Here is a 25,716-nt window from a genome sequence, read left to right as displayed (position 1 = left end):
CCATTCATGATAAAAGCTCTCAACACAGTGGGTTTAGAGAGAAATACTTCAATATAATAAAGACCATGTATAACAAACCTACAGCTAACATCACACTCAGCAGTGCAAAAGAGCTTTTCCTCTAAGATCAGGAACAAGACAAGGATACCCACTCTCACTGAGCACTTTTATTCAACACAGTACCAGAAGTCCTAGCCACAGCAATCAGACAAGAAATAAAAGGCATCCAAAATATAGGTTTAGTTTTTTTTAGGCATCCAAGTTAGTAAGGAAGAACTAAAACTGTCACTATTTGCAGATGACATACTATACACAGAAAACCCTAAAGACTCTACCAAAAACGATTAGAAATCTTAAGTTAACTCAGTAAAATTCCAGGCTACAAAATTAACATACAGAAATTTGTTGCCTTTCTATATACACTAATAATAAAGGAGCAGAAATGTAAACAGCAAACCATTTACAATTTCACCCAAAAGAACAAAGTGGCTAGGAGTAAAGTTAACCAAAGAGGTGAAAGACCTGTACTCTGAAAACTATAAAACATTGATGAAAAAAAACTAAAGAGGACACAAATAAATGGAAAGACATACCATGCTCATGGATTGGAAGAATATTGTTAAAATGTCCATACTAACCAAAGCAATATATAGATTAAATGCAATCCCTATCAAAATGCCAATAATATATCTCCTAGAACTAGAAAAGATACTAAAATTTTTATAAAACAAAAGACCCCAAATAGCCAAAGCAATCTAGAGGGAAAAAAAAAAAAAAAAAAGGAAGTATCACAATCCCAGATTTCAAGGTATACTACAAAGCTCTAATATTCAAAACAGTATGGTACCGGGACAGAAGGAGACATTTAGATCAATGGAACAGAATAGACAACCAAGAATCAAACCCATGCTTATATGGTCAATTAATCTATAACACAAGAATACACAATGGAGAAAAGACAGTCTCTTCAATTAATGGTGCTGGGACAAGTTAACAGCTACATGCAAAAGAATGAAACTGGACCACTTTCTCATATACCATACACAAAAATAAAGTCAAAATGGATTAAAGATGTAAATGTAAAACCTAAAATCACAAAACTCCTAGAAGAAAACACAGGCAGTAATCTCTGACATCAGCCTAGCAACATTTTCATAGATAAGTCTCCCCGGGGAAGGGAAACAAAAACAAAAATAAACTCTTGGGACTACACCAAAATATAAAGAAACGTCAACAGAAGATACACAACCTCCTGAATGGGAGAAGATAAGAGCAAATGATAAATCCAATAAGGGGTTAATATCCAAAATATGTAAAGAACTTACATTAACATCAAAAAATAATCTTATTAAAAAATAAGGAGAGGGGCGCCTGCGTGGTGCAGTCGGTTAAGCGTCCGACTTCAGCCAGGTCACGATCTCGCGGTCCGGGAGTTCAAGCCCCGCATCGGGCTCTGGGCTGATGGCTCAGAGCCTGGAGCCTGTTTCCGATTCTGTGTCTCCCTCTCTCTCTGCCCCTCCCCCGTTCATGCTCTGTCTCTCTCTGTCCCAAAAATAAATAAACGTTGAAAAAAAAATTTTTTTTTTAAATAAATAAATAAGGAGAGGATCTGAAAAGACACTTTTTCCAAAGAAGGCAGACGGCCAACCAGACACATGAGAAAATGCTCAACATCATTAATCATCAAGGAAATGCAAGTCAAAAACCACGATGAGCTATCACTTCATACTTGTCAGAATGGCAAGCATCAAAAACGCAAGAAACAGGTGTTGGTGAAGATGTGGAGACAAGGGAACCCTGTGCCCTGTTGGTGGGAATGTAAATTGGTGCAGCCACTGTGGAAAACAGTATGGAGGTGCCTCAAAAAAAATTAAAAACAGAGCTACCATAAGATCCAATAATTCCACTACTGAGTATTTACCTGAAAAAAGATGAAAACATGCACCCCTATGTTTATTGCAGCGTTTATGACAGCCAAGGTATGGATGCAACCCAAGTGTCCACTGATAGCTGAATGAATAAGGAAAACGTGAGTGAGAGCGAGAGAGAGAGAACCATTTGCAACAACACGGATGGCCCTAGAGACTATTATACGAAGTAAAATAAGTCCAGTGGAGAAAGACAAATACCATGTGATTTCGCTTACATGTGGAGTCTGAAAAACAAAACAAATGGGGGTGCTTGGGTGGCTCAGTCAGTTAAGCGTCCGACCTCAGCTCAGGTCATGATCTTCGCAGTTCATGGGTTCGAGCCCCATATCAGGCTCTGTACTGACAGCTCAGAGCCTGGAGCCTGCTTCGGATTCTGTGCCCCCCTCTCTCTTTGCCCCTCCGCTGCTCACACTATCTCCCTCTCAAAGATAACATTAAATTGAAAAAAAAAAATCTTAAAAAACAAGCAAAAACAAAATGGACAAAAGCAGACCCATAAATATAGAGAACTGCAGTTGCCAGAGGACAAGGGGGAGTGGACAATTGGTGAAGACAGAGAGAGATCTAGGCTTCCAGTTCTGGAATGCATAAGGCACAGGAATAAAAGGCACAGCATAGGGAATATGTCAGTGGCACGGTCATAGTGCCGTATGGTGACAGGTGGGTACCTACACTTGTGAGCACAGCAAAACACACACACTTATCCAGTCACTAGGTTGTACACCTGAAACGGGTGCAACATTGTGTGTTGACTCTACTTCAATCAAGAAAGAGAAAAAGAAGAAGAAACAACATATGGCACTGAGCCCAGAAGCTCTGGGGTCAAATTCTGGCTCTACCTGTTACCAGCTATGTCGGGCAGGTCAATTTCCGCTGTGCTGGGCATGTTACACTGTGCCTCAGCTTTCTCATCTGTAAAACGGGAGTAAAGGCACCTATTTTATGGGGCTCTGATGAGGGTTAAATGAAATACACATAAGGTGCTTAGAACAGTGTCTGACACACTGTGAGCTCTTACCGACTGTTAGCTGTCACGCGTGACACACGTCTCCCAAGCACCAGGCTCAGTTGTGTCTCACACTTCTGTTTCCACGTGTTCAAACCCTGCCCTTCTGCCCCAATCCTCTTCCTCCTCTTCCTTCCTTGTCCGGTGAACGTCATCACCTAGAAGTCACCTTCTCTCTTCCACTTCCAGCTGCTGATGAACACCTGCCAACTGGCAGGAGACAACTGGCCGATCGTCTCCGGCCTGAATGATCACAGTCACAGCCTCCTCGCCTGTGCCTCTACCAGTCCACAGGTGCCCCTGTGGTGACCACCTCCGGGACAACAAAGGGGCTTCAGGGACTGAGCACCTAGGCCTCCTTGGAGTCCGTGAGGGGGCTCGCTTAGGTGACCCTGGACTCTAACGAGGAGCCAGAGTACTCGTGCGTGCAAAACCAAAACAGCTGATATGAACAAATTGTTGTCCCCTATGGTCCCTGGCGTGTGGCCAACATCTAACGTAGACTGTGTGGGCACCACACAGCTCCCAAATATTAAAACGCTCATTACATACCCAGACTGTGCTATGCCATTTTCATGCATGATTTTATTTAATCCTTACAACACCTGGTGGCTTCCAAACCGGGTCTGATCTAAAGCATCACTCTTAACTGCCCTCCTAGGCCAATGGCTTTCCTGAACTCGCTTTCTCAGCCCCGCACCCAGTTGTCCCACCTGCTTAAGTAGTAATGTCATCATCTGACATCGATCAGGAAACACACCCAGCTCTCTCCAAGCCTCCAGGTAGAGAGAAGCTGTTTCCCTAATAGCTCCACCCTCTCCCCTCCGTGCACAGCCTGTGACTCCCACCGGTGCGGACCTCACACAGTCATGAGCCAGTCGGCCAGTATTTATGACTTCCTGCAAGGGAAATAATGTTGAGCCAGGCACCGGCCTGGCATGGGTCCCACCTGGGGCTGTGGCAAAGGCAGGAAGAGAACAGCATGCTGTCCAAAGCCAGATAGGACGACCATATCCGACATTTAATCAGTCGTGGACACGCAACCAGTCCCTTTCCCAAATACTATTTTTGGTAAAGGGGGTTCTGCTCTTTAGGTGCCATTAATTTAAAAACAAAATTCCACATTTCACAGTAAGAGGCCATGATCATTCATACTTCCATGGGGCAACACCCCAAATTAAGGCAAAGCGCCCTTTTAAATGAAGCAGTGAATTTGTTCGCAGAAGAGACAGGAAGAATAAACCACAGAAGCAGAATTGAACGGATTCCTCGTTGACAAACCCGTTAAGACGCGTGCCGTGCTGAGCTGCAATTCTGCACACTCGTTTCCCTTCTCCCCTGCAACAGATCGAGCCTCAATTTCGTGTTCTCCCGTGTGGAGATACCCTTGCCGCCGTTGTTCCTTTAGGAAAAGACAGAGGACGGTATGGAAGGGAGGAAGATTCCGTCCGTTCCTTAACCACCACCCCGGAGTGGGAGTGAGACGGTTGTCACTGACACCTTGTTCAATGGGGGTTTCAGGTGATTTCACAGCCCCCCTCCCAGAGGAGGGCAAGCGAGTTTTCTTCAGCTAAGCAGGTAAAAATACTTCACACCCTGGTGAGGCCCATTAGCTCAGAAAGTCCCTCCCGTGAACAGAATCAGGGTCAAAGGCACTTATCCCAGCATCCCGGGGCGGGGCGGTGCATGTACAGGAGCTGGGGCTTTTCTGCCTTAGCCCCTGGGCCTCCGCAGAAGGAAAGCCCTAGCCGGGGTGCCAGCTCTACAAGGCCCTGTGGCTAAAATAGCAAAAATATCACCAGGCAGGAGGCTGGCCTTGCTCACTTTACGTGCTGCCTTGTTGGGGGGGTGGGGGGGCGCCACCTTTCCAAGCCACCATATAAAATGGCTTATGGTCCTCCCCGCTGGCCCCCAGGCTCACCCCACCTTGGGACACCCACCCACCCACGGCACAAAAACCCTCCGGCTGCAGGTGAACTCTCTTGGGTTTTCCTCAATTCTCTCACTGACTTGGTTACGACAGCCCCCAAAGCAGGCGGGACACGCTGTCCTTTCTTCCTAGATAAGCACATGCAACCCCATGCTTGTGTTTAGGCGGACAGGAGGCTTCTGAGGAAGGGAACCTGGGGCTGTCACTGTTCACTGCATGCCCTCTCGCCCTGGCTGCCTTCTATCCCCACATGCACACATCCCTCTTCCACTAAAAAAGAACTTAGTTACAATTACTTAAAAAAAAAAAAGAAGAAGAAGAAGAATTTAAAAGTATGTATAGTACTGATTACCTTTAGTCGTGCCTGAGCGAGGAACATACCTATGTGTAATGTTGTTTACTTGGACAAACCTTATTTTAAGTATGTCAAAATTTAAAATCTGGGAACAGACCACAATAAGGAAATGGAGGCATTTTTCAGACCATCTGGCAGCTGGTCAGGCACATGCAGCCTCCTGAGGCCCAGCAGTGAGGTTCCTAGTTCAGGTCTCCGCCTGCCCGTCACCTCCTCCCCCTGCCAGGCTGGGAGATCAGGCCGCCTCTGCCTCTCGGTGGTTTCAGTTTCTTGTAAAGACATAGTTTTGCCCCCCAGGAACCAGCCAGCTCTGCGAGAGTGGAAACAGTGCAGGTGCAGAGCATGATTCGCTGGAGCTGGAAAGAGGACAGCTTTGGGTTTGGACGGTGGGGGAGAGAAATTTGAAGCATAAATAAATAAATAAATAAATAAATAAATAAATAATAAATAATAAATAAATGGTCCCTTATTTGGACGGAAAAGGTGCGGCCCGTTCCGCCGTGGCTGGAAACACCCCTCTGTGGGCCCCGGTCAACAGGAGAGGGAGCAGACACGGGCCCATTCCAAGGGCTCGGAGCAAGCAGCTGCTGTCAAGCGATTGGCGTTTCAGCAGCAAAGCGACGAGCGGAGGGGAGAGGTGGGCTGAGCGGCCTCCAGGGCCTCAGCTCGCAGCTCGCGAGCTGGCAGAGGGAAGAGGCGAAGGCACGTTTCTCGAGGCCCCCCCGAAAGCTGTTTGTGCTCTACCGCGTCCCCTCAACCAAATCACACAGACAGAACGTTAACGCTCACAGGGGCACGTCGTCCAGCCCCCCTGCTTGCGGCGGAGGCAGCAGCGTTCGCTGACCCCGGCACACCGAGGTGCCCGCCTTGATGGAAGCACTGGGTGGCGGGTCCCTGCCTCCGCCCCAGCTGCACCCCTGCCTCCCTTCAGGTCAGCACCGGCCGCTGCTGCTGGGTTGACCGTTGCGCCCTCACACCGTCATCCTGAGACCACCCCAACCCCAGCCGACATTAGCTCTGCACCTGGCACCGTGCTGGACACTTTCATCTCTCCTCCCCGTTTGACAGGCAAGGAGACTGAGGCTTAAAAAGAACGGGATCACGCAGCCAGGGAACGGCAGAGCTAAGAACCCCAGGCCTCTGACTCTCAATCCAGGCCCCTTGCCCCTACATGACTAGGGAAGCCCACAAAGGGTGCTCAGAAGGGGGTCAGATGAAGACGCCCATTTAAACCCGCGTCTACCCTGCTGAACCGCATCTGCTCTGGCAGTGTCAGCAACGGGCTCAGCAGCCTTCAGAGAACAGGAAACCCAAACTGTGGCCCAAACAACTGTACTTATTTGTTTGTGCAAATGAAGTCCGGAGCTAAGCAAGGAAAAGCTCGTGACGTCATCAGTGAGCCGCAACTCCATTTTTCTGCCCCATCATCCTTATCATGTGGTTTCCATCTTTGCGGTTGCCTCATGTTCCAATGTGGCTGCTGGAGTTCCAGACGCCATATATGTGTTCTAGGCAGGAAGTAAGATGCCGATTACCTGCCCACTGAGTAAATTCTCTTCAAATAAAGACCTTTTCTAGAAGGTCTTACCTAATGACTTTGCCTTCCGTCTTACTATCTGTCCCTCTTTGCACAAGAGGCTGGTAAATAAAGTTTTCGTAACATACTCCTACCTCAAATAACCTGAGGTCTGGTTAGTAAGGAAGGAAGAAAGGATGGATGTGCCCGGTCAGCTATCCTTGTGTGGACAGCCACACAGCTGTCCTTGGTAATGAGCTGACTTGTGATAGGTTATAGTGAAGGCACTTCCCGTGGCCCAGGGGAGAGAGAACAATTCATAGAGAACATCCACATCACAGTACTGAGACTAAATTCAGGCTTTGATGAAGTGCTTTATAAACTTTTAGTAATATCCCTACCATCACCTAGAAATGAAGTCAGACTAATCATTTAAAAACGAGAAAACTGGGGCACCTGAGTGGTTCAGTCCGTTAAGGATCCAATTCTTGATTTCGGCTCAGGTCATGATCTCACGGTTCCTGGGATTGAGCCCTGCGGTCAGGCTCCTGCTTGGGATTCTCTCTCCCTTCTCTCTGCCCATCCCCCACGTGCGCTCTCTCTTTCAAAATAAAGAAACTTAAAAAATAAAAATAAGAGAAAACGGTACAGGAAGGTGGCATTGTCTGCGGTGTATTTCTTTCTTTGTCAGAGTTAAACACTGTACTAGGCAAAACCTACTTTCCTTAAATCCTTGTACTCAAACTGTGGTCCTCACGTCCAGAAGCATCAGCATCACCAGGAAGCATATCAGAAATTCAGAACCTCAGCCCCCCACCCCCAGAACTAAACCAGAATCTGCATTTTAACAAGGGCCCTAGGGGATTCCTCTGCACATTAAAGTTGAAGAAGCCCCATTCAAAATGCATGATTTAAAGAACCTGTAACGGGTCCGCAGTCTCCTAAAAGCCTCATCTCAGGAAGCAGACTCGTCTAAGACATTTCGTCTTTAGTGAGACTGAAAATGCCGCCTCTATGAGAAGAATGGACACGTGAATCGTTATCACCGGTGAGGCAGTCGCACCTAACGTTTATTGAGAGGTTATTCTGTGCCAGGCACTGATCGGAGGACAGTGTGCATCCTTCTGCACTTTTCCCTAACAGCTCTGTCAGGTGGCTACTGTTACCATCATCCCCCCTCTTTACGGATGAAGACGACGGCCACGTCACCCAGCCAGCAAGCGCCAGCTGGGGGACACCCGGACAACGTTTTATCCCGATGAAGGGACCCTGAGGATCACAGAAGAGACTGGGGCACTGCTTCAGGGTGAGGGAGCAGCTCGGTGAACCGAAGTACACCCCAGCCAGGAAGCAGGATGCCTGGGCTCTAGAAGCTGCTTGGCTATCTGTGGTGACCTTGAATAGCCCCCTTTACCACCGGAACCTCACTTCTCTTATCTGCACCCTGGGGAGGGGAGTGTGGAAGCAGACGACTTTCAGGCTTTCGTCCAGTCTGACATTCCTCAGGTCTAGGTGTGCCTCCCCTGTGATCTTGAAATCAGCCGGCCATAGCGGCTGCAAACCCTAACCGACCTGACGCAGGTTCACCCAACTGCCACCAGGTCTGGCCGCCGCCCGACTCCGTTCTGAGACCCAGACGTTGGCCACCCCGGGGAGGAACATACAGCCTCCCAAGCAATCAGAGGCAAATAAACACAGCTGCTCCACTCGTCACCAAGCCCTCCCACTTGACTCAGGTTGGGGGAAGGAGCTGGGTGAAGCCAACTTTCTGTAGAGTTCCAGAATGAAGTTAGACTTGATACAAAATGTCCACAAACGCCTAGCCCTAGGAGACAGTTTGCTGAAGTTCCTAGTGCGGCATTCCCACTCTTCCTACCCCATCTGAAAGAGCTGGATGGGCCACCCTCCGACCGGTTGTCAGAAACCAGAAATGAGTGGTGACCAGAAACATCACTCAGACTTGGTTCAAGGCAGAGGCGCCTGGTACCCTTCCTGGCACCTTTGCAGGGTACGTATCCAGTTAACAGATTTGCTAAATGGAGAGGAAAGCTTTTCAGAGTGTCTTCTCCGTTCAGAGTGGACCCCGTAACAATGTCCCTCCCTCACCATCCCTACACTGCCATGGACACAAGGGAGGCTCCCGGTAGCCACATGGCTGCTGAACGACCCCCTCCGTTCCCACGGCTAGAGATGACCGGTCTGTGGGTAGCACCAGACCCAAGCTGGACCACAGACTCTTTCCCACAGTCTGATGAACTGGGACCGAGAGCCTCTGTCTCCAAAGACTGGACCTACGGCAAACCAGCTTAGGATCTTAGGATAAGGCATCTTCTACCAGAGCGGTTCGACAGCAAGGAGGGGGAACACAGCAGACACACAGATTAGGTCGAAGAGAAGAAAGTCCAAGAGCGCAGATCCTTCTTTACCCCAGATCTAGCCCTAAGCCCTCTGGGTCCTGACCCTCACCCTGTGCCCTAAAATACACATCTCCTGTAAGCCAGCTAGCCCCAGAACAATCCCACTGTGTGTCACCACAGCAGTCCTCATCAACACTGAGCCGGGCACATACTCGAACTCCTGTCCATGGCGAGCCCAGGCAGGCTGAGACGTGCTTGACTCTGAGGGAAAGGAAAAGGGAAAGAAACACGATCTCTACCCTTGAGGGGCTCACGGGCTAGTGTGGGACCTCAGCCAGTGTACTAGAGGACACAGAGTGCCAGGAAGGAAACCAGCCTGGGGCAAAAGGAAAGGGGCAGGGAGCCGGGAGAGCTTTTTGAGGAGGGGCTCCTCGAGCTGAACCTCAGAGATGGGAGCCCGGCTTCAGGGAGTAGACGTCCCTGGCAGAGGTGACCGCACACCCAGGGAAGGGCGGGCCAGCATGGTTTGGGGGAGAAAACACGCGTGAAAAGCTGGACTAGGTAAGGTGGGAATTGGGGAAAGGGAACAAGACACTGGCCTCAAGAGGCTTGCAGTTGAGAGGAAACCCGCATGGAAAACTTAGTAAAAGTCCAAGACTAGCAAACAAGGGACTTCCAAACAATTACTACAAAATAAGTGGCGCCTGAAACAGTTCAGCAGCTGAGAGGAAGGAGAATGCCCTTCCAGCTTAGAAGTTTACAGAGACTTTCAGAACGGGCAGAGCGGAGTTAGGCCTTGAAGCACCGTGTGGAGTCGGAGGCAGCGCCCGGCCACATTCTTGCACAACATGCTGTTAAAAATATTCAGTATTCTACAGAGCTCCAGATTTCTTAAACTGCTTTCACATCAAACTCGTTCGATGCTCATGGGCACACAGAGGAGAGAGGTCAGGAGTGTAACAGAACTGCCGTCTGGTCATAGGGAAGCAAATACACACCGAGTGAGCCCCTCAGGTCACAGAATTAGCGAGGGGCACAAAAGCTCAGGCCTTTCCCCCACACCCCGGCCCCGGCCCCCGATTAAAAAGGGACAAGGGACGGGGACAAAGAACCACACACGTCAGAGTAATCCTAACCCTGGTCTGGAATTTCTGGGCCAACCCACGTTACCTTCTCCCCTACGGGGCACAGAGAGGATTGAAGAGTCCCTCTTAAAGACCAAGAGAACACAATGCGTTGGGCTTGTTTAATTTCGTATCTGTCTTCCCCGCGTGATTAAAATCTCCAAGAGGTCAGACACCCCGTGACTCGTGACTCGTTCAGCAGTTCGGCTCAGTTCCTGGCCCATAATTAGGAGTGTGTTCATACCGATTTCAATGACTGAATGAGAACTACTAGCAAAGTAAACGAACCAAACAGAAGGGAAGGGGGAGAAGGGGAGGAAGGGGAGGAAGGGGAGGTGGGGACGGACGTTCGTCACGGCGTTGAGGGCGGCCTTCTGACATCTGGAAGTGAACTGTCCAAAGCTCTCCTCCTCCTCGCTGCCTCCCTCACAAACCTTCACGGCATTAAGTCCCGAGTGCAGGCAGAGGTGGGAAAAGAGAGACGCCAAAGCTACAAATGCCAGGTTGCTACTTGCTAACCCTCCGGGAGAAGGAGGGCGGCGGGAGGGACCGAACAGGGGGGTCAGAGGCAAGAGGCGAGCGTGTGAGCCTGCGGTCCCTGGCGTGTGTGCACACAAGTTCCTGGTAAACGACACGTTCGTACCTCCATTTCAGGTGGGATCTGAGGTTTGAACACTAAGCACCCACTGTGATACTCTATTTGGAGTTCTGCCCGTTCAGGACAAGTTGCTTGCTTGAAGGATTTTTCCCATGTTCTTCTCGGATCACATTCTCCAGCTTCCTCCTGTGGTTACCCTACAGTAAGACCGGCTCCCAGGAGCAAGGTGGGGAATCCTCACCTCACCGGGCAACTAACTGTCCACTTACTTTTTAACCTCCAGAAGGCAAGGCTGAAAGAAACCAAAAAGGAGAGGGAGGAGCTGATCAGGAAAGCAGGAAAAAGGCAGGCATCCCCACCCCACCCTGTGGTCCTCCAGGAAACTTCCCAGCTCCCTCCATTCTGACCACCCCTCTTCCTTCCCACAGCCCTCCCTCCCACTCAACCTGGCGCTGACTGTGGGGAAGCCAACAGCAGACCTAGGGAGGTGAGGCTGCTGCCAAGAGCCACAAGCAGTTTCATTTGGCACGGCGTCTAAAGGAGAAACAGCTCTTTGTTTCATCCACCGGGGGGAACGCCGACTCCTGCTGCAAAAATTCCCACAGTCCCCTCTCTGGCGAGGCAAAGGACAGTGTCCTCTGGCCCTTCCAAACCCAGAACATCCAGCTGAAGACAAAAGCGGCTTATCCTGTGTGACCACCGGCAGATGCAAAACGCTGAGCCAGAGGACCCACCGTCTGCCCACACCCCCAGCCTCCCAGAGGCTGCCTCTGGCTGCCAAAGTCTGGGCTCGCCTCCTGCTTGAAATCTCACGGCACCGGCAGAGGCTGTCACTTGGAGCAAGAGGCCAGTCCAGGGCATATATGCTCTGTTTTTGCCCTCCTCATCCTCATGGACTTCCCTCCAGATCCTTCATTTTTAGGGAGAAAACAAATCAACCCCTCACAGCGGGGACGTGACGACCACGTGACGGGGGACAAGTCAGAACCAAGGACGGACTCCTACGTAAGTCAAGACGTGGCGGCAGGCATGTAACAGGATGGGGGCCTTCAGGGCTCTTCCTACACATCCTATGACTTGAGGGTCCCCCCATGACTTTCAGGCAAACTTTCCATTAACAACAAAAGCACTTCACTCTAATGAACCCAGACCCCATTTACTGAGGTAAAGTCAGACACACACCCACAAGCCCGTGGACAATGTGTTGATTCCATCCGTTATTAGTCAGAAGCCACACACCCCCCAACCGTCCAATGGCCCTCAGTATCTCCTAGCAGAGCAGAGTTAAGAGCTTTTTCATCTGTGTTTATGAAGAGACTGTAAAAAATAAATGAATGAATGTGTGTGTGTGTGTGTGTGTGTGTGTGTGTTAAGACATTGTGGAAGGGAAGGACTAAGCCTAAACAATGTTAAATTAATTTTCCAAGGGACAGGGAGGGAGAGCCCCCACGTATTAGCTGAAACAGTTTTGGTTACAACAAGAACCCTGGGCTGTAACAGAGGGGAAATTCTGCAGTATCCTGGCAGAAAGTTTTGAATAATGGGAATATGGGCAGATTTTCATCGGGAGCTGTCCTTCTCACCAAAGGCAGTGGGCAGAAACGTTTTCAAAATACTTAGGCTCTCTGCAAGATAAAATTCTGATACCAAAATGAAGTTGGACCCTCACCTATTCTATCACTGGGGGCCTTAAAAAACCCTGCTGCTGAGATGAGCCATTTGGCTTTCTAAGAAAACTGGTGATGGTATCAGATTGACTCACTTTAAAAGAAAATCCCCCAGGCCACAGCCCATAGCCAGAAAGGTTTGTCCAACCTGCTGTGACAGAAGATACTTGCAGAATACTTCTGTTTTGATCCCTTCGTAGGACAGTAAGAGTCTTCCCTTCAGTGTATCTAGACCCTCCCCTAAGTTGTAAAGAGGAATACCCCTGCCCCCTGAGCTTTTTTCCTCCCAAGAATCCCAGGCGCCCCCTGTGCCCCTCTCCCCCCCCGCCAAACACCCGCTCTATGGCATGCTAGTCTTCCCCCAGAATCCGGGATGAAGCAAGAGCACATACCTTGAAACTATCCTCTTGTTGAGAGGTTGCTAATTCTTTGTTTCCTCTTTTTCTGAAGTTGAAATTTACTATCACTTTATAATCTGTATTTTACTAAAAAGTTGTACTAATGTTATGCGGCTATAAATTAAATAAAAATAAAATTATTTTTGTTATAGGACTTGTCTGTGAATTTCACGTATCCCCCAAAATCACCAAATAGTAGACAGCTGGAGCAGGAATCCCTTCTTACATGTTTTCTCTCAGATCTCCAACTGGCTGGAAAGTTCTTTGGGGGCAGAGCCAGTCACTGAATGAATGCAAAGCATCAACTGTAGGCAGCATTTTGCTCTAAGAAGTTTTCTTCTGGGTGTATTTTTTTGTTTTAAAAATGAAACACTCTTGGATATGTTACTATACAGAAGTACCAGCTGGTTTCAACAACTCGACTCCCTTCTGAGTTTTTTCCCAACAGTTATTTTACACATCAGGGAAGGAATGAATTGTCCGAATTACAGCTCCATAATTTTATGGTCTCCCTCCTCTTCTGGGTACAGGGTCCAACTCACCCCTCGGGCTCCTGCAGGTCTGGCAGCTGAATCAGGGCCTCGTCTCACTCACCACTCTCAATGCCCGTAACTGCTCAATGAACAGTCACCATCGTGTGGCACAATATGGCCCAGGCCTGTTAGCTGTTAACCTTACTTAACCTGCCACTTCTCATATTCCAATTCTAGGTGGCAGAATGTTCCCTAAAGCCCACCCGACATTGAATGACCCATCAGGAAAAAGCAGGAGTCCAGCAGGACATCAGCAAGCACTCTCTCTCCTAGTAGGTAAATTTAGACATGTTTTGTTCAATAACTGTTTCATTCCAACTGAAACTGAGAAAAAAAAAAAAAAAAGTAAGGCTTTTATTTAAACCTATTTGGCAAGACAAAGCCTCAGAAAGCAGCCGGCTTAGATTTCAACAAGTACTGCACGAACGAAAGCCGAATCTGAGCTGTCAACAAAAGGAAGTTGTTCTTTATTCCAGAAATAGACCTTAGAAAGTAACAAGCGTGGTGCTAATGAGACAGAAGCAGGGCGGGCTTGCTTATACACTGCCTACCGTGGCACCCGCTCACCCTGACTGAACTGCTTTGCAAACAGAGAGGCATTTTCGAATAACCCTTTTAAAATGCTATTCAGAGTTGAACTTTGTACCTCTGTGCACCCAAAAGATGCTGCTCCACAACACAACGTCACCAGGTGTCGTAAATCATTTTACTGGAAAAAATGATGCTTTGAGTGCCAAAGCAGAACCCTATTTTCAATGAGTTTAGTAGACCGTGTCCTGAGAGCACACTGCTCAGGGGGGACCTGGCAGGCTGTGCACGTGTCGGGAGTGGTCAGGCTGAGTGCACCGGGGTCCCACAGTGCTTGTGCCATAAGTCGATGGCCTTGCTCACGATTGCGTCCGAGCTGTCCTGGGGAATCTGTGGACAAGCAAACCAGTCTCTGTGAAATTTCAGGGTTTATAACTTCATCATGTCCCTTATTCACTATGGCAGAGCACTTAATTCCCACCGGAGTTTCCACTACTTGCCAGAGAGTATCGTATAAAAGGCTGCTGCCAGGATATTTGTTTCACGGGCCACCTGAGGACACACTAAGGAGCTCTGGACAGACCGCCTGGGTTTAAAACCTGCCTTGCCCACCGTGTGCCCCTGGGCAGGTTACCGAAGCTGCCCGAGTTCACATCCCATCTCCACAATGGGGCAAATGACAGCCTCACTTCCTAGGGCTGCTTAGGATCACATGGGAGAATCCATGAGAAATACTTAGTATGGGCCCTGGCCTGTTAGCCACCAATACAATGCTGATGATTCATTTACTCATCACACGTTCACTTAGTACTTACTATTTACTAGGCCACTATTCAAATGTCAATAGTGACCAATTTAAAAAAAAAGAATAGACCTGGGGTCCAGTGAAATTCATCCAGATTCATTCATCCATGAATCTCTTCTACCTCTCGCCTAGTTAAGTTTATTTATTCTAATTTACACAGAGATTCATTTAGACCTTTTCCAACATGCACTAAGTATATACTTAAGCACATTAACAAACCCAACTGGGATTCAACCAGAGACAGTAACAATAATGAAAAGGCTTACAAGCCCCCCCCCCCCCCCCGCCCAAAAACCATCAAGCTTCCTTTCCACTAAAAAGGATTATTCAGCCTCACATGACAGACCTCACCTCTTCCTTTTCTCAACAAGCCTCTGAGAGTCACATCAGGGGAGGAGACTCTAGTCTTCAGTGCACACGACAACGGTCTCACTGCTCAGACCATCATCCCCCAAAGAGAGAATGCAAACTGTAATCCACAGACCAACTTTAAGCTAAACTTTTCCAAGGGGAAAAAGTATTTCTTATAATGTAAAAATATCAGAGAAAGAATGTGATGCAATAAAAAAATCTGGCTTCCCAAACGACTTCCTTTCTAGATTCAAAATCAAATTTGAAAAAAGCATACTTACATTTTCCAGAAACTTTGTTATCTTCTCTGCACTGTTCAGAGCCATTACTTTTATTTTAAAGGTTAATAAAATTTCCACAGCTACAAAAACTAAGATCTTACAGGATCCACTTACAACTTTATCCCAAACCCTATAAAAACAAAAAGATACAATAAAATCATTTGAGTGTGAAATTTATGTTTAGCTAAACATCTCAAATTACAATATTAAACCAAATTACTTCTTTTAAGTATAAACTTCAGAGAAAAGCTATAATGAAATAATCATCAAAAAAACAACAAAATAAATCAGCCATTGGAAACTTATTTCAGACACAATTAGCACTGGAAGGGAAGAAGGAATAATCACTAAAAGGTACTTGCTCTGCAAGGGATCTACGAAACACCCATTCCCTAATGTTTTAAAACTGACATTTTAGGGAAAGGAAGTCTTTTTTTTTTTTTTTTAATGTTTATTATTTAATTTTTTGAGAGAGAGACAGAGACAGAGTGTGAGCTGGGGTGGGGCAGAGAGAGGAGGAGACAGAATCCAAAGCAGGTTCCAGGCTCTGAGCTGTCAGCACAGAGCCCGACATGGGACTCAAACTCCTGAACCGTGAGATCATGACCTGACCCGAAGTCGGACATTTAACCGACTGAACCGCCCGGGTGCCCCTAGGGAAGGAAAGTCTTAAACCAAAGTTTGGATTTCACTAATATTGTGTAATGCTAATATAATCATTAAATACTAAGGAAAACAAAAGCATCATTTGAAATAAGACTAGTGCAACGGTTCCAGTGGTTCAAATTCCTAAAACTTCTCTAAGAGCTTAAGGAGCTTGTTATTGATCTCAACCACTCTAAACACAATTATTCTGGTAATTCTTCAAGCTGGTGTTACACTCTTTGTGCTTAGTCACGTACTGTCTTGTGATGTCCTCTGTATGTCACCTCCCCTCCCAACCACCTCACACGGTCTTTGAGCGGGAAGGCCCGGGGCTCTGAACTACTGGCAGCACGTATCTGACCTGAATGAGAACGGAGTTTGAGTCTTAGCTCTCTGCCTGCCTTCACCTACTTTAAAGATGCCAGATGGAACTAAGAAATAGGAAGGTTTGCTTGGGATTAGGATCCCCCACATTTCTGGCAAAGGAAAGCCTATATCCATATATACTCCTAGAGACGGTTTCAGATGTGAATAACCTACAGCATCTAGCATATTGAGGGCCTTCAAGTTTTCTAATGTTATATTCTAATATTTCCAGCATTAACATCAATTTGTATTCATATTAGATTAATATTACTAACGTTCTAGTATTTCTAACTGTATAAATAATAAGTAGAATCAAGTGTTGCTCTGTTGTCTGCCAGAGAAGTTCGCTTCAAACTATGGTATTGTTCTAAAGCAAATTCATACTTTGAAGGCTGATCATGTGAAAAACCAGGACCCTTCTCTGACTCCAGGCCTTCAGAACATCCATGAAATACTTGCCTCTGTAAACTGGATTCGGGCAAGCACCCTGCGAAGCACCTCTTGAACCAGAGATCATAAGGAAGTTTGGACAGCGCAGAACACGTCTTCAGATGACTCAGCAGTCGGCTATCTTCCAGATTCAAGTATTGTTCAAAAGCCTTTGGCTAGTGATTAAAGAGGAAGAGAGATTACTCGTTTCCTGTGACATAACATTACCCAATCTTACAGCCTGTGGTGAATAAAATGTACATGCTGACTGCAAGTAAGTGCTAGAAAACAAAATTTCAGACTCATCCAAGTCATTAGTGACGCAGGTTTCCCAGGTCAGCACCATCAGAGCAATCAACAATCTGGGGCTCAGGGGTTTTCCGGGTTGTTACCCTAATGCTAACGGCACTAATAAGGTTCAACTGAAGGTCAAAGTCCAAAGCAAAATTCAATTGTTCTGGGGAACTAAGAACGGCCCATGACACTCCTGGCTGCTCTAGAGTAGATGATATACTCGGGAAAAAGGGGGAAGGGGAAAGGGTAAGATCAGAGAAACAGAGTGAGACCAAAGCGGGGAGACGGGGTTCGGAAAAACTAGACCAAAAGAGCTGGACGTGAAACAGGCCCACCTGTCCCTGGCCACACCGATGCCGACCCATGCTGAGCACTGCTGTGCACCATGCCAAAGACACTCCTACAAGAGACGTCCACAGGAGGAACTCTGAACCCCACGTGCAGGAGAACTCTCAGGAGGCAGAGAAATAACGGGAAGGGAACGAAGAGCCTGGATTCCATCTGGTAGCCTCTCCCACAGAAGGTTAAGCAGCAGCCAATTCTAGAAGCTGGGAGAGCTAACAAAGCTGGCTCCCAGACCAGCCAAATCCACCTTGCACAAGCCGCTGCATTTAGAGTCCGCTGGCCAAGAATGGAGCCTGGGGGTCAAACTCTGCAAACTCTGAAGTCTGTATTCCCTATCCAAAAAAAAAAAAAAAAAAAAAAAAACCACATCCCATATCACCTAAGCAAATACAAATGTTTATTTTCCTAAATATCTGCATCTCAGCCAAAGAAGTAATTCATATCCCTTACCATGTTCACTACAGCAAACACTATGCTACATACAGGGAACAGAGTGAAAGAAAATATGAAGCCCCTGCCTCCAAGGAGCTTGCAGTCTGCTTGAGACAAACATGTAATAAAGCTATCATGGGGTAAGCACAGGATGCTGGACACGTCGAGGTGGGAATCCTAACCCAGCTTTTAGAAGCCATCAACAGTCTCCCAGAAAGGTGACATGTGAGTTGGCTTATAAAGAATGACAGGAGCGAACCACGCAAAGAGAGGCTCACATATTAATATGGGGCCCAGTTTTCTCCTCTCTCAGGGGATCTCGAATTTTTTCTGTTTAACCAACTTTCCTACACGACCTAATAATTCCTGGAGCTTCTCAAGAACACTACACACAACTCCCCTCAAACCAGAAGCTTTTCTCCAAAGTACAAGTCAAAGGACTCTTGTCCTCGCCTTTCACCTCTAAAATCCTATTCTAGAATTTTCGTTGGTTCTGCCAATGGAATGTTTTTTCACAAACATGGATGAAAACACATATATCACGCATTTATATGTTACGTCCCATAGCAAACAAACTCTCATCTAAAAGTCAGTACAAAAAGTAGGGAGGAGTGAAAATTTTAAACCATTACCTTTTTCCCTCACCACAGTGTCAGCTCACTAAGGGCAGAGACTGTGTATCTATTTTGTTCACTGCTAGTTCTCTGGTACCTAGAACATTACTCAGCATTGTAAGCACTCAACACAGAATTGTGAGTAAATGAATATCATGAATTAAATGAAATGCTGAAATACATTAATCAACATCTTTTTTTGAGAGAGAGAGAGAATATGAATGAATGAATGGGGAGGGGCAGAGAGAGAGGGAGACACAGAATCCAAAGCAGATTCCAGGCTCTGAGCTGTCAGCACAGAGCCCGATGCGGGGCTCGAACCCATGAACCACAAGATCATGACGTGAGCCAAAGCCAGACACTTAACCCACTGAGCCACCCAGGCGTCCCTGTCAACATGTTGATAATCACTCAATGTACATCTTTTTGCCAGTCTTATTAAGTTTTTCTAAACATTTTTTCTTGATTTATAATATGTTCATTATAAGAAATCTCGAAAATACGGTAAAGAATAACGAAGGATATAAAGATCACTTATACTCACTACTGATAATGTACAGACCGTATAGCATCCGACTGTTTTCCTGTCCCTCCCAGCTTGTGCGCACACGCACCTGCACACTCTCTGGCTTAACAAGCACAGCAATGGCAATGAAAGGAAACTCACTTACTTTAATGACTACACACAATTAAGTCTGAGATGGCTTACAGACAGTCTGCTCTGAAAAGAGATTAACGAGGGAGGCCATCCACATCACAGGATGGTTTCTCTTCTCCCTGCTGGAGAGACCTTGTCAAAGAGCAGAAATTCCTAAAGCTTGTAGAGAGAGGAGTGGCTGTGATGTAAGCCTATGAATCAGAATACCGCAACATAATCAATGTGTCATCACCAGATCAAGTCTTGTCTTCTGATGCCAAAAACCCATCACTGCCCATTGCATATGCATTTCGCTAGGATTACAAACCAAGCTGTGCTTTGTGATAACCACTTTAGTTGGTAACAAAAACCTGATGATGATAGGAAAGATTATAAAAACTCTCCTTTAACAAAATCCAGGAAGAAGAGGTCGACTAACCACATAATGCAAATTTTAAGGTAGACCAAACACAGTTTAAATAAAGAGAAAAGTTCAAGTAAATGAGTAAATCAAACAGCAACGCAAAGGAAATTTAACTTTTCTTACACATTCTGAAGAACTTTAAAAAAAAAAGCTTCATAACAATTTAAAACTATGTGCTGGGTACTATAAACATACATATTAAAATAAACCTCTCTTTTGAAAATGAAGAAATCGACTTAGGAGGCATTAAGTATCTTGCTGATTTAAAATTCATTTCTAGGGGCGCCTGGGTGGCGCAGTCGGTTAAGCGTCCGACTTCAGCCAGGTCACGATCTCGCAGTCCGGGAGTTCGAGCCCCGCGTCAGGCTCTGGGCTGATGGCTCGGAGCCTGGAGCCTGTTTCCGATTCTGTGTCTCCCTCTCTCTCTGCCCCTCCCCCGTTCATGCTCTGTCTCTCTCTGTCCAAAAATAAAAATAAATGTTGAAAAAAAAAAAAATTTAAAAAAATAAAATAAAATTCATTTCTAAAAAGCAAAAAGAGTTCAAGCATAGCCAGAGCACTTTTGAAACAGAACAACAATATGAGGGAGTTTACCCTACCAGGTACCAAAACATACTAGGAAGCCATATTAAATGACTCATATGGTGTGGGCCCAGGAATAGACATATAGCTTGGGGGGGGGGGGGGAAGTCTAGAAAGAGATATAAGTATATATGAAAATCCAGTATATAATAAAGGTGGCATTTCTGATCTGTGAAAAATAAGAATGAACCGACACTGTAAATGGTAGGCAGTTCTGTTTCCTAATTGTTTAACTTTGGGCAAGGTACTTAACTGCTCTGTGCTTCAGTTTCCTCACCCATAAAAACAAAGATGTGCGTTAAAATTAAGTTTTCATTAATAAAGCAAACTTCCTGGCATGAAGCACATTCTTAATAACTGTCAAACAGAAAGAGGAAGTGGAAAAAGGTTTATTGCAGTTAACAACCAATATACAAAGTCAAATCTGAGTCTGATGTCAGGCACAAAGATAAATCCCTTCAAAAATTAAAGGACTAAATTTTAAAAGGTTTAACAGACACATAGACCAAAGGAGTAGAATAGAGAACCCAGAATTGGACCCACAAATGTATGGCCAACTAATCTTTGACAAAGCAGGAAAGAGTATCCAATGGAAAAAAAGACAGTCTCTTTAGCAAATGGTGCTGGGGGAACTGGATACCAACATGCAGAAGAATGAAATTGAACCACTTTCTTACACCATACACAAAAATAAACTCAAAATGGATTAAAGACCCGAATGTGAGACAGGAAACCATCAAAACCCTAGAGAAGAAAACAGGCAACAACCTCTTTGACCTCGGCCACAGCCATTTCTTGCTTGACACATCTCCAAAGACAAGGGAATTAAAAGCAAAAATGAACTATTGGGACCTTATCAAGATAAAAAGCTTCTGCACAGCAAAGGAAACAACAAAACTAAAAGGCAACTGACAGAATGGGAGAAGATATTTGCAAATGACATATGGGATAAAGGGTTAGTATCCAAAATCTATACGGAACTTATCAAACTCCACACCCAAAAAACAAATAATCCAGTGAAGAAATGGGCAGAAGACATGAACAGACACTTCTCCAAAGAAGACATCCAGATGCCCAACAGACACATGAAAAGATGCTCATCACTCATCATCAGGGAAATACAAATCAAAACCACAATGAGATACCACCTTACACCAGTCAGAATGGCTAACATTAACAACTCAGGCAACAACGGTGTGGCGAGGATGTGAAGAAAGAGGAACCCTTTTGCACTGCTGGTGGGAATGCAAACTGGTGCAGTCACTCTGGAAAACAGTGTGGAGGTTCCTCAAAAAATTAAAAATAGATCTGCCCCTATGACCCAGTAATATCACTACTAGGAATTTCCCCAAAGGATACAGGAGTGCTGATGCATAAGGGCATTTGTACCCCAATGTTTATAGCAACACTTTCAACAATAGCCAAACTATGGAAAGAGCCTAAATGACCATCAACTGATGAATGGATAAAGAAGATGTGGTTTATATACACAATGGAATACTACTGGGCAATGAGAAAGAATGAAATCCTGCCATTTGCAACAAGGTGGATGGAACTGGAGGGTATTATGCTGAGTGAAATAAGTCAGGCAGAGAAGGACAGATACGGTATGTTTTCACTCATATGTGATCCTGAGAAACAGAAGACCATGGGGGAAGGGGTAAAAAAAAAATAGTTACAAACAGAGAGGGAGGGAGAGAAACCATAGGAGACTCTTAAATACAGAGAAAAAACTGAGGATGGGGTGGGGGAGAGGGGAAAATGGGTGATGGGCACTGAGGAGGGCACTTGTTGGAATCACCACTGGGTGTTGTATATAAGCAATGAACCATGGGAATCTACCCCCAAAACCAAGAGCACACTGTATACACTGTATGTTAGCCAACTTGACAATAAACCACATTTAAAAAATAAAATAAAATATAAATAAAATATAAATAAATAAATAAATAAATAAATAAATAAATAAATAAGTAAGTAAGTAAGTATTTTTAGGGGCGTCTGGGTGGCTCAGTCGGTTAAGCATCTGATTCTTGATTTCGGCTCAGGTGATCTCCTGATTCATGGGATCGAGCCCCGTATCCAGCTCGGTGCTAACAGTGGGGAACTTGCTTGGGATTCTCTCTCCCTCTCTCTCTGCCCCTCCCCTGCTCATGCTCTCTCTCAAAATAAATAAATTTAAATAAATAAATATTTTTAAAAGTTAGAGCAAAGTTTTTTAAAAATCTGTTTTTTAGGAGTGCCTGGGTGGCATCCGACTCCTGATTTTGGCTCAGGTCATGATCCCAGGGTCATGGGATCGAGCCCTGCATCAGGCTTCATGCTGGGCATGGAATCTCCTTCAGATCCTCTCTCTCCCTCTGCCCCTCACTCCCACTGGCACATACCCTCTCTCTCTCTCTCTAAACAAAGCATGCTTTCTCCCTCTCTCTCTCTCTAAAAAAATAAATAAAAATTTCAAAATAAAACCTGTGTTTTAATCTTGGAATTAGAAAGGGCTTCCTAAATAAGAAAAAGCAAAAGAAAAATATCGACAGATCCAATTGTATCAACACTGAAAAATCTCTGTATGACAGAGAGAAAATATTGTCAACATATGTAACAAGGGATAAATATGCAGAGCATATCAATAACTCTTACAAATTAAAAAGAAAGATGCAAACAAAATAGAAAGGTGGACAAATACAAGTGGCCATTAAGCATATGCAAAGCTGCCCAGCCTCACTAGAAAATGAGGATATGTAAATTAAAATGGGAGACCATGTTCACTATCAGATTAACAAAAATTTGAGAAACTGATACCATCAAGTATTGGCAATGGAGTGGAAAACAGAAAATCTTCTAATCTGTTGTGGGAAGCAAAATTGATATGTCTTCTGGGTGAGCAACCTGGCAATTAAAAAATTTAAATACATCTTTCAACCGAGTAATCCCTTTATAGGTGCCTGACCTACAAAAACATGTATGTTTAAGGGATCATATACAAGGGCATGCTGACTGTCAACACAGATCTGTTATATTAAAATATGGCAAATTCTTAACAGGCAATAATATCACATTTTTAAGAGGGAAAAAAAAAGGTGGTTCTGGATGAGTGGCTCTCAACCCTAGCCATACTCGAGAATCACCTGCTGCTTTTTAAAACATAGAATTCTGAGCCCCACCCACCCCCAGAGATTCGGACTTAATTGGTTTGGGTGGAGGAAAGGCACTGATAAGTTTTTAAAAGCTCCCAGGTGGCGCTAATAGGAAGTCAAGGCCGATCTGCACTGACGTGGAGAAGTATTCCAAAACATTAAGTCAAAAAAAAAAAAAAAAATTGTTGCACCATATGAACAATGTTATAATATTTATGTATTTTTTAAAGTTATACATGTAATAAATACATGAATCATTACATGGACATATGTGTATATATTTGTGTACATATGTGTGTGCATGGATGCATTCCATCCATCCTAATGTACATAAGATAGTATAGGATATATACACTGAGCTAATGACAATATTTACTTCTTAGAAAGTAGGGGATAAGGAGGTATTGGTACAGATCTTTGGGAACACTGGATTTATCCAGATTGTTTAATACTTCAAGAATGTACTTATTACTTGTGTTATCAAAAATAAAGAATTCTGGGGGGTGCTTGGGTGGCTCAGTCAGTTAAGCATTCGACTTTGGGTCAGGTCATGATCTCATGGCTCGTGAGTTCAAGCCTCGCGTCCGGCTCTCTGCTGACATCTTGGAGCCTGGAGCCTGCTTCAGATTCTGTCTCCCTCTCTCTCTATCCCTCCCCCACTTGCACGCGCACTCTCTCTCTCTAAAATAAGTACACGTTAAAAAAAAATAAAGAGTTTTTTAAACATAAACTAGCAAAATGTTACTGAATTTGCTCCAATACGAAATAAGAAAAGCTAATGAAATCATGGTATAATCTGGATCTTTTGATTTAATTGGGCAGCCAACATTATGCTTCCCTCACCATGTTTGAATTATTTTTATTGAAATCAACTGTCAATTAAATTTTAAAATTCTGAAAATCAAATTTTACTTAACTGAAATCTAGAAAATACTCTTGTAACAGTGCTCTACAAAGCTGAAGGGTCTTGCCAACTGCCCCGGTAACTGTTGTAGTTAGCACAGTTATCCTCAGGGCTCAGTTGGCCTCCGTCAGCGCCCCCTCATCTGGCCCTGCAGCCACTATCACGGTCACTGATTTCAAAAGAATTTTCTAATGGAACAAGTCACTGATTTAAGAAAAAGACATTCATACAACACGCAGTGCTCATCCCAACAAGTGCCCTCTTCAACAGCCATCACCCACTTTCCCCTCCCCCACTCGCCATCAACCCTCAGTTTGTTCTCAGTATGGAAACCAATTTGACAAATTATATTTAAAAAAAGAAAAGAAAAGGAAAGAAAAAGACACTCATTTTTCTAAATGAGAGAAATAAAGGAAAAAACTAGAAAAAGAGAATGGCAAAGAGCCACTGGCTTATGCTGACGGAGCAAGTGGCCATAGTTCTCTGGACTTGCGGGTCAGAGCACAGCCGCCAGCAGGCTGCCTCTGTCACATCCAGTCACCTTTCCTTCTTCAGTAACAGAATCCTGTTTTCACAGGAGATCACAATGTGATCCCAGCCTCTGCTGCAGACAGAGGTGGCCGGGTGCCATGGTCCTGCCACTAACAGAGGTGCAGAAGGAAAGTCTGTCCAAGGAAGACAGACTTGACTGGCTGTCCCTTCCACTCCTTCCCTTTGGTCTTTGCCCTTCCCTTTCTACCATCTTAGATCATAGATGTCATGGCTGTCACTCTAGCATCCATCTGTGAACAGAGGAAGAAGAAGGGTCACACCTAAGAATGCCAGACCAAAAGGACAGGAGCCTGGGTCCCCGCAGATATCATGGCACTATGGCACCCGCTCTGGACTGCCTTCCCTCTAGACTTCTGGTTACAGCAGAGAAAAAGATAAAGCTTCTGTTATTTAGGCTATCCGTTATATGCAGCCAAACGTAAACCTTAAGTAACAGAGAGGCAATCTTAGATAAATCCAGTATATTCTAGACCGGGATAAGGAATACAAAAGAGCAGAGGTTGCAAACTATGGCCTGCAGCAGGCCAGATGCACCGCGACCATTCTTTCATGCATTGTCAATGGCTGCTTCTGTGCAACAACAGCAGAGCTGAGTGTTTGCAACAGAGACACAGAGACCATCTGGAAATAGTTACTGTTGACCTTTTGCGGAAAACAGTTTGTAGAGAGTCCGCTCATAATTGCAGCAGCACCAGGAAGTAAGGCTATGTCCCTAGTACCACTGTCCACCGCTACCCTCAAGAGAAAGAAAAGCATCCCTCACCAGCTGGGGTAAAGACTCCCGGTACTTGTTATTTAATTGGTTCACAAAGCATCGGATGATCCAGTAACAGTCGACGCTGTCCTCTACCATCTCTTCCACGGCTTTGGCAATGGCAAGAAATACTTCATCTTCTGGCTCCTGAAAGAGGAGTAATAAATCTCCGGTTAAAGGGCGGAAGCCAGCAGAAGAGAGGAATACATATTTCTTTGATG

At 45.4% G+C, this 25,716-nt stretch overlaps 1 protein-coding gene across 6 annotated transcripts in view; it reads right to left on the bottom strand.

The window, feature by feature from the left end:
• Positions 1 to 10,327: 10,327 nt before the first annotated feature.
• TBC1D7 (TBC1 domain family member 7) overlaps positions 10,328 to 25,716 on the bottom strand; it is a 28,116-nt gene continuing 12,727 nt past the window's right edge. For 2 of the 6 annotated variants that reach the window (XM_086706271.1, XM_086706276.1), the window contains 6 exons: positions 25,505 to 25,642; positions 16,851 to 16,996; positions 15,381 to 15,510; positions 12,877 to 14,333; positions 12,000 to 12,134; positions 10,328 to 11,109 (listed from right to left, as the gene is read on the bottom strand). In XM_086706271.1, coding sequence (XP_086562397.1) covers positions 14,247 to 14,333; positions 15,381 to 15,510; positions 16,851 to 16,996; positions 25,505 to 25,642 — 501 coding nt within the window. In that variant the 3' untranslated portion in view covers positions 10,328 to 11,109; positions 12,000 to 12,134; positions 12,877 to 14,246. The remainder of the gene's footprint in view (positions 11,110 to 11,999; positions 12,135 to 12,876; positions 14,334 to 15,380; positions 15,511 to 16,850; positions 16,997 to 25,504; positions 25,643 to 25,716) is intronic. The other 4 variants (XM_086706274.1, XM_086706275.1, XM_086706272.1 and 1 more) reach the window with 4 other exon arrangements.

The sequence above is a fragment of the Puma concolor genome, chromosome B2 (genome assembly GCF_028749965.1).
Source record: "Puma concolor isolate L17-30 chromosome B2, mPumCon1.1.hap2, whole genome shotgun sequence".
NCBI classification, from domain to species: domain Eukaryota; kingdom Metazoa; phylum Chordata; class Mammalia; order Carnivora; family Felidae; genus Puma; species Puma concolor.
This window is presented reverse-complemented; position numbering and strand designations above follow the sequence as displayed.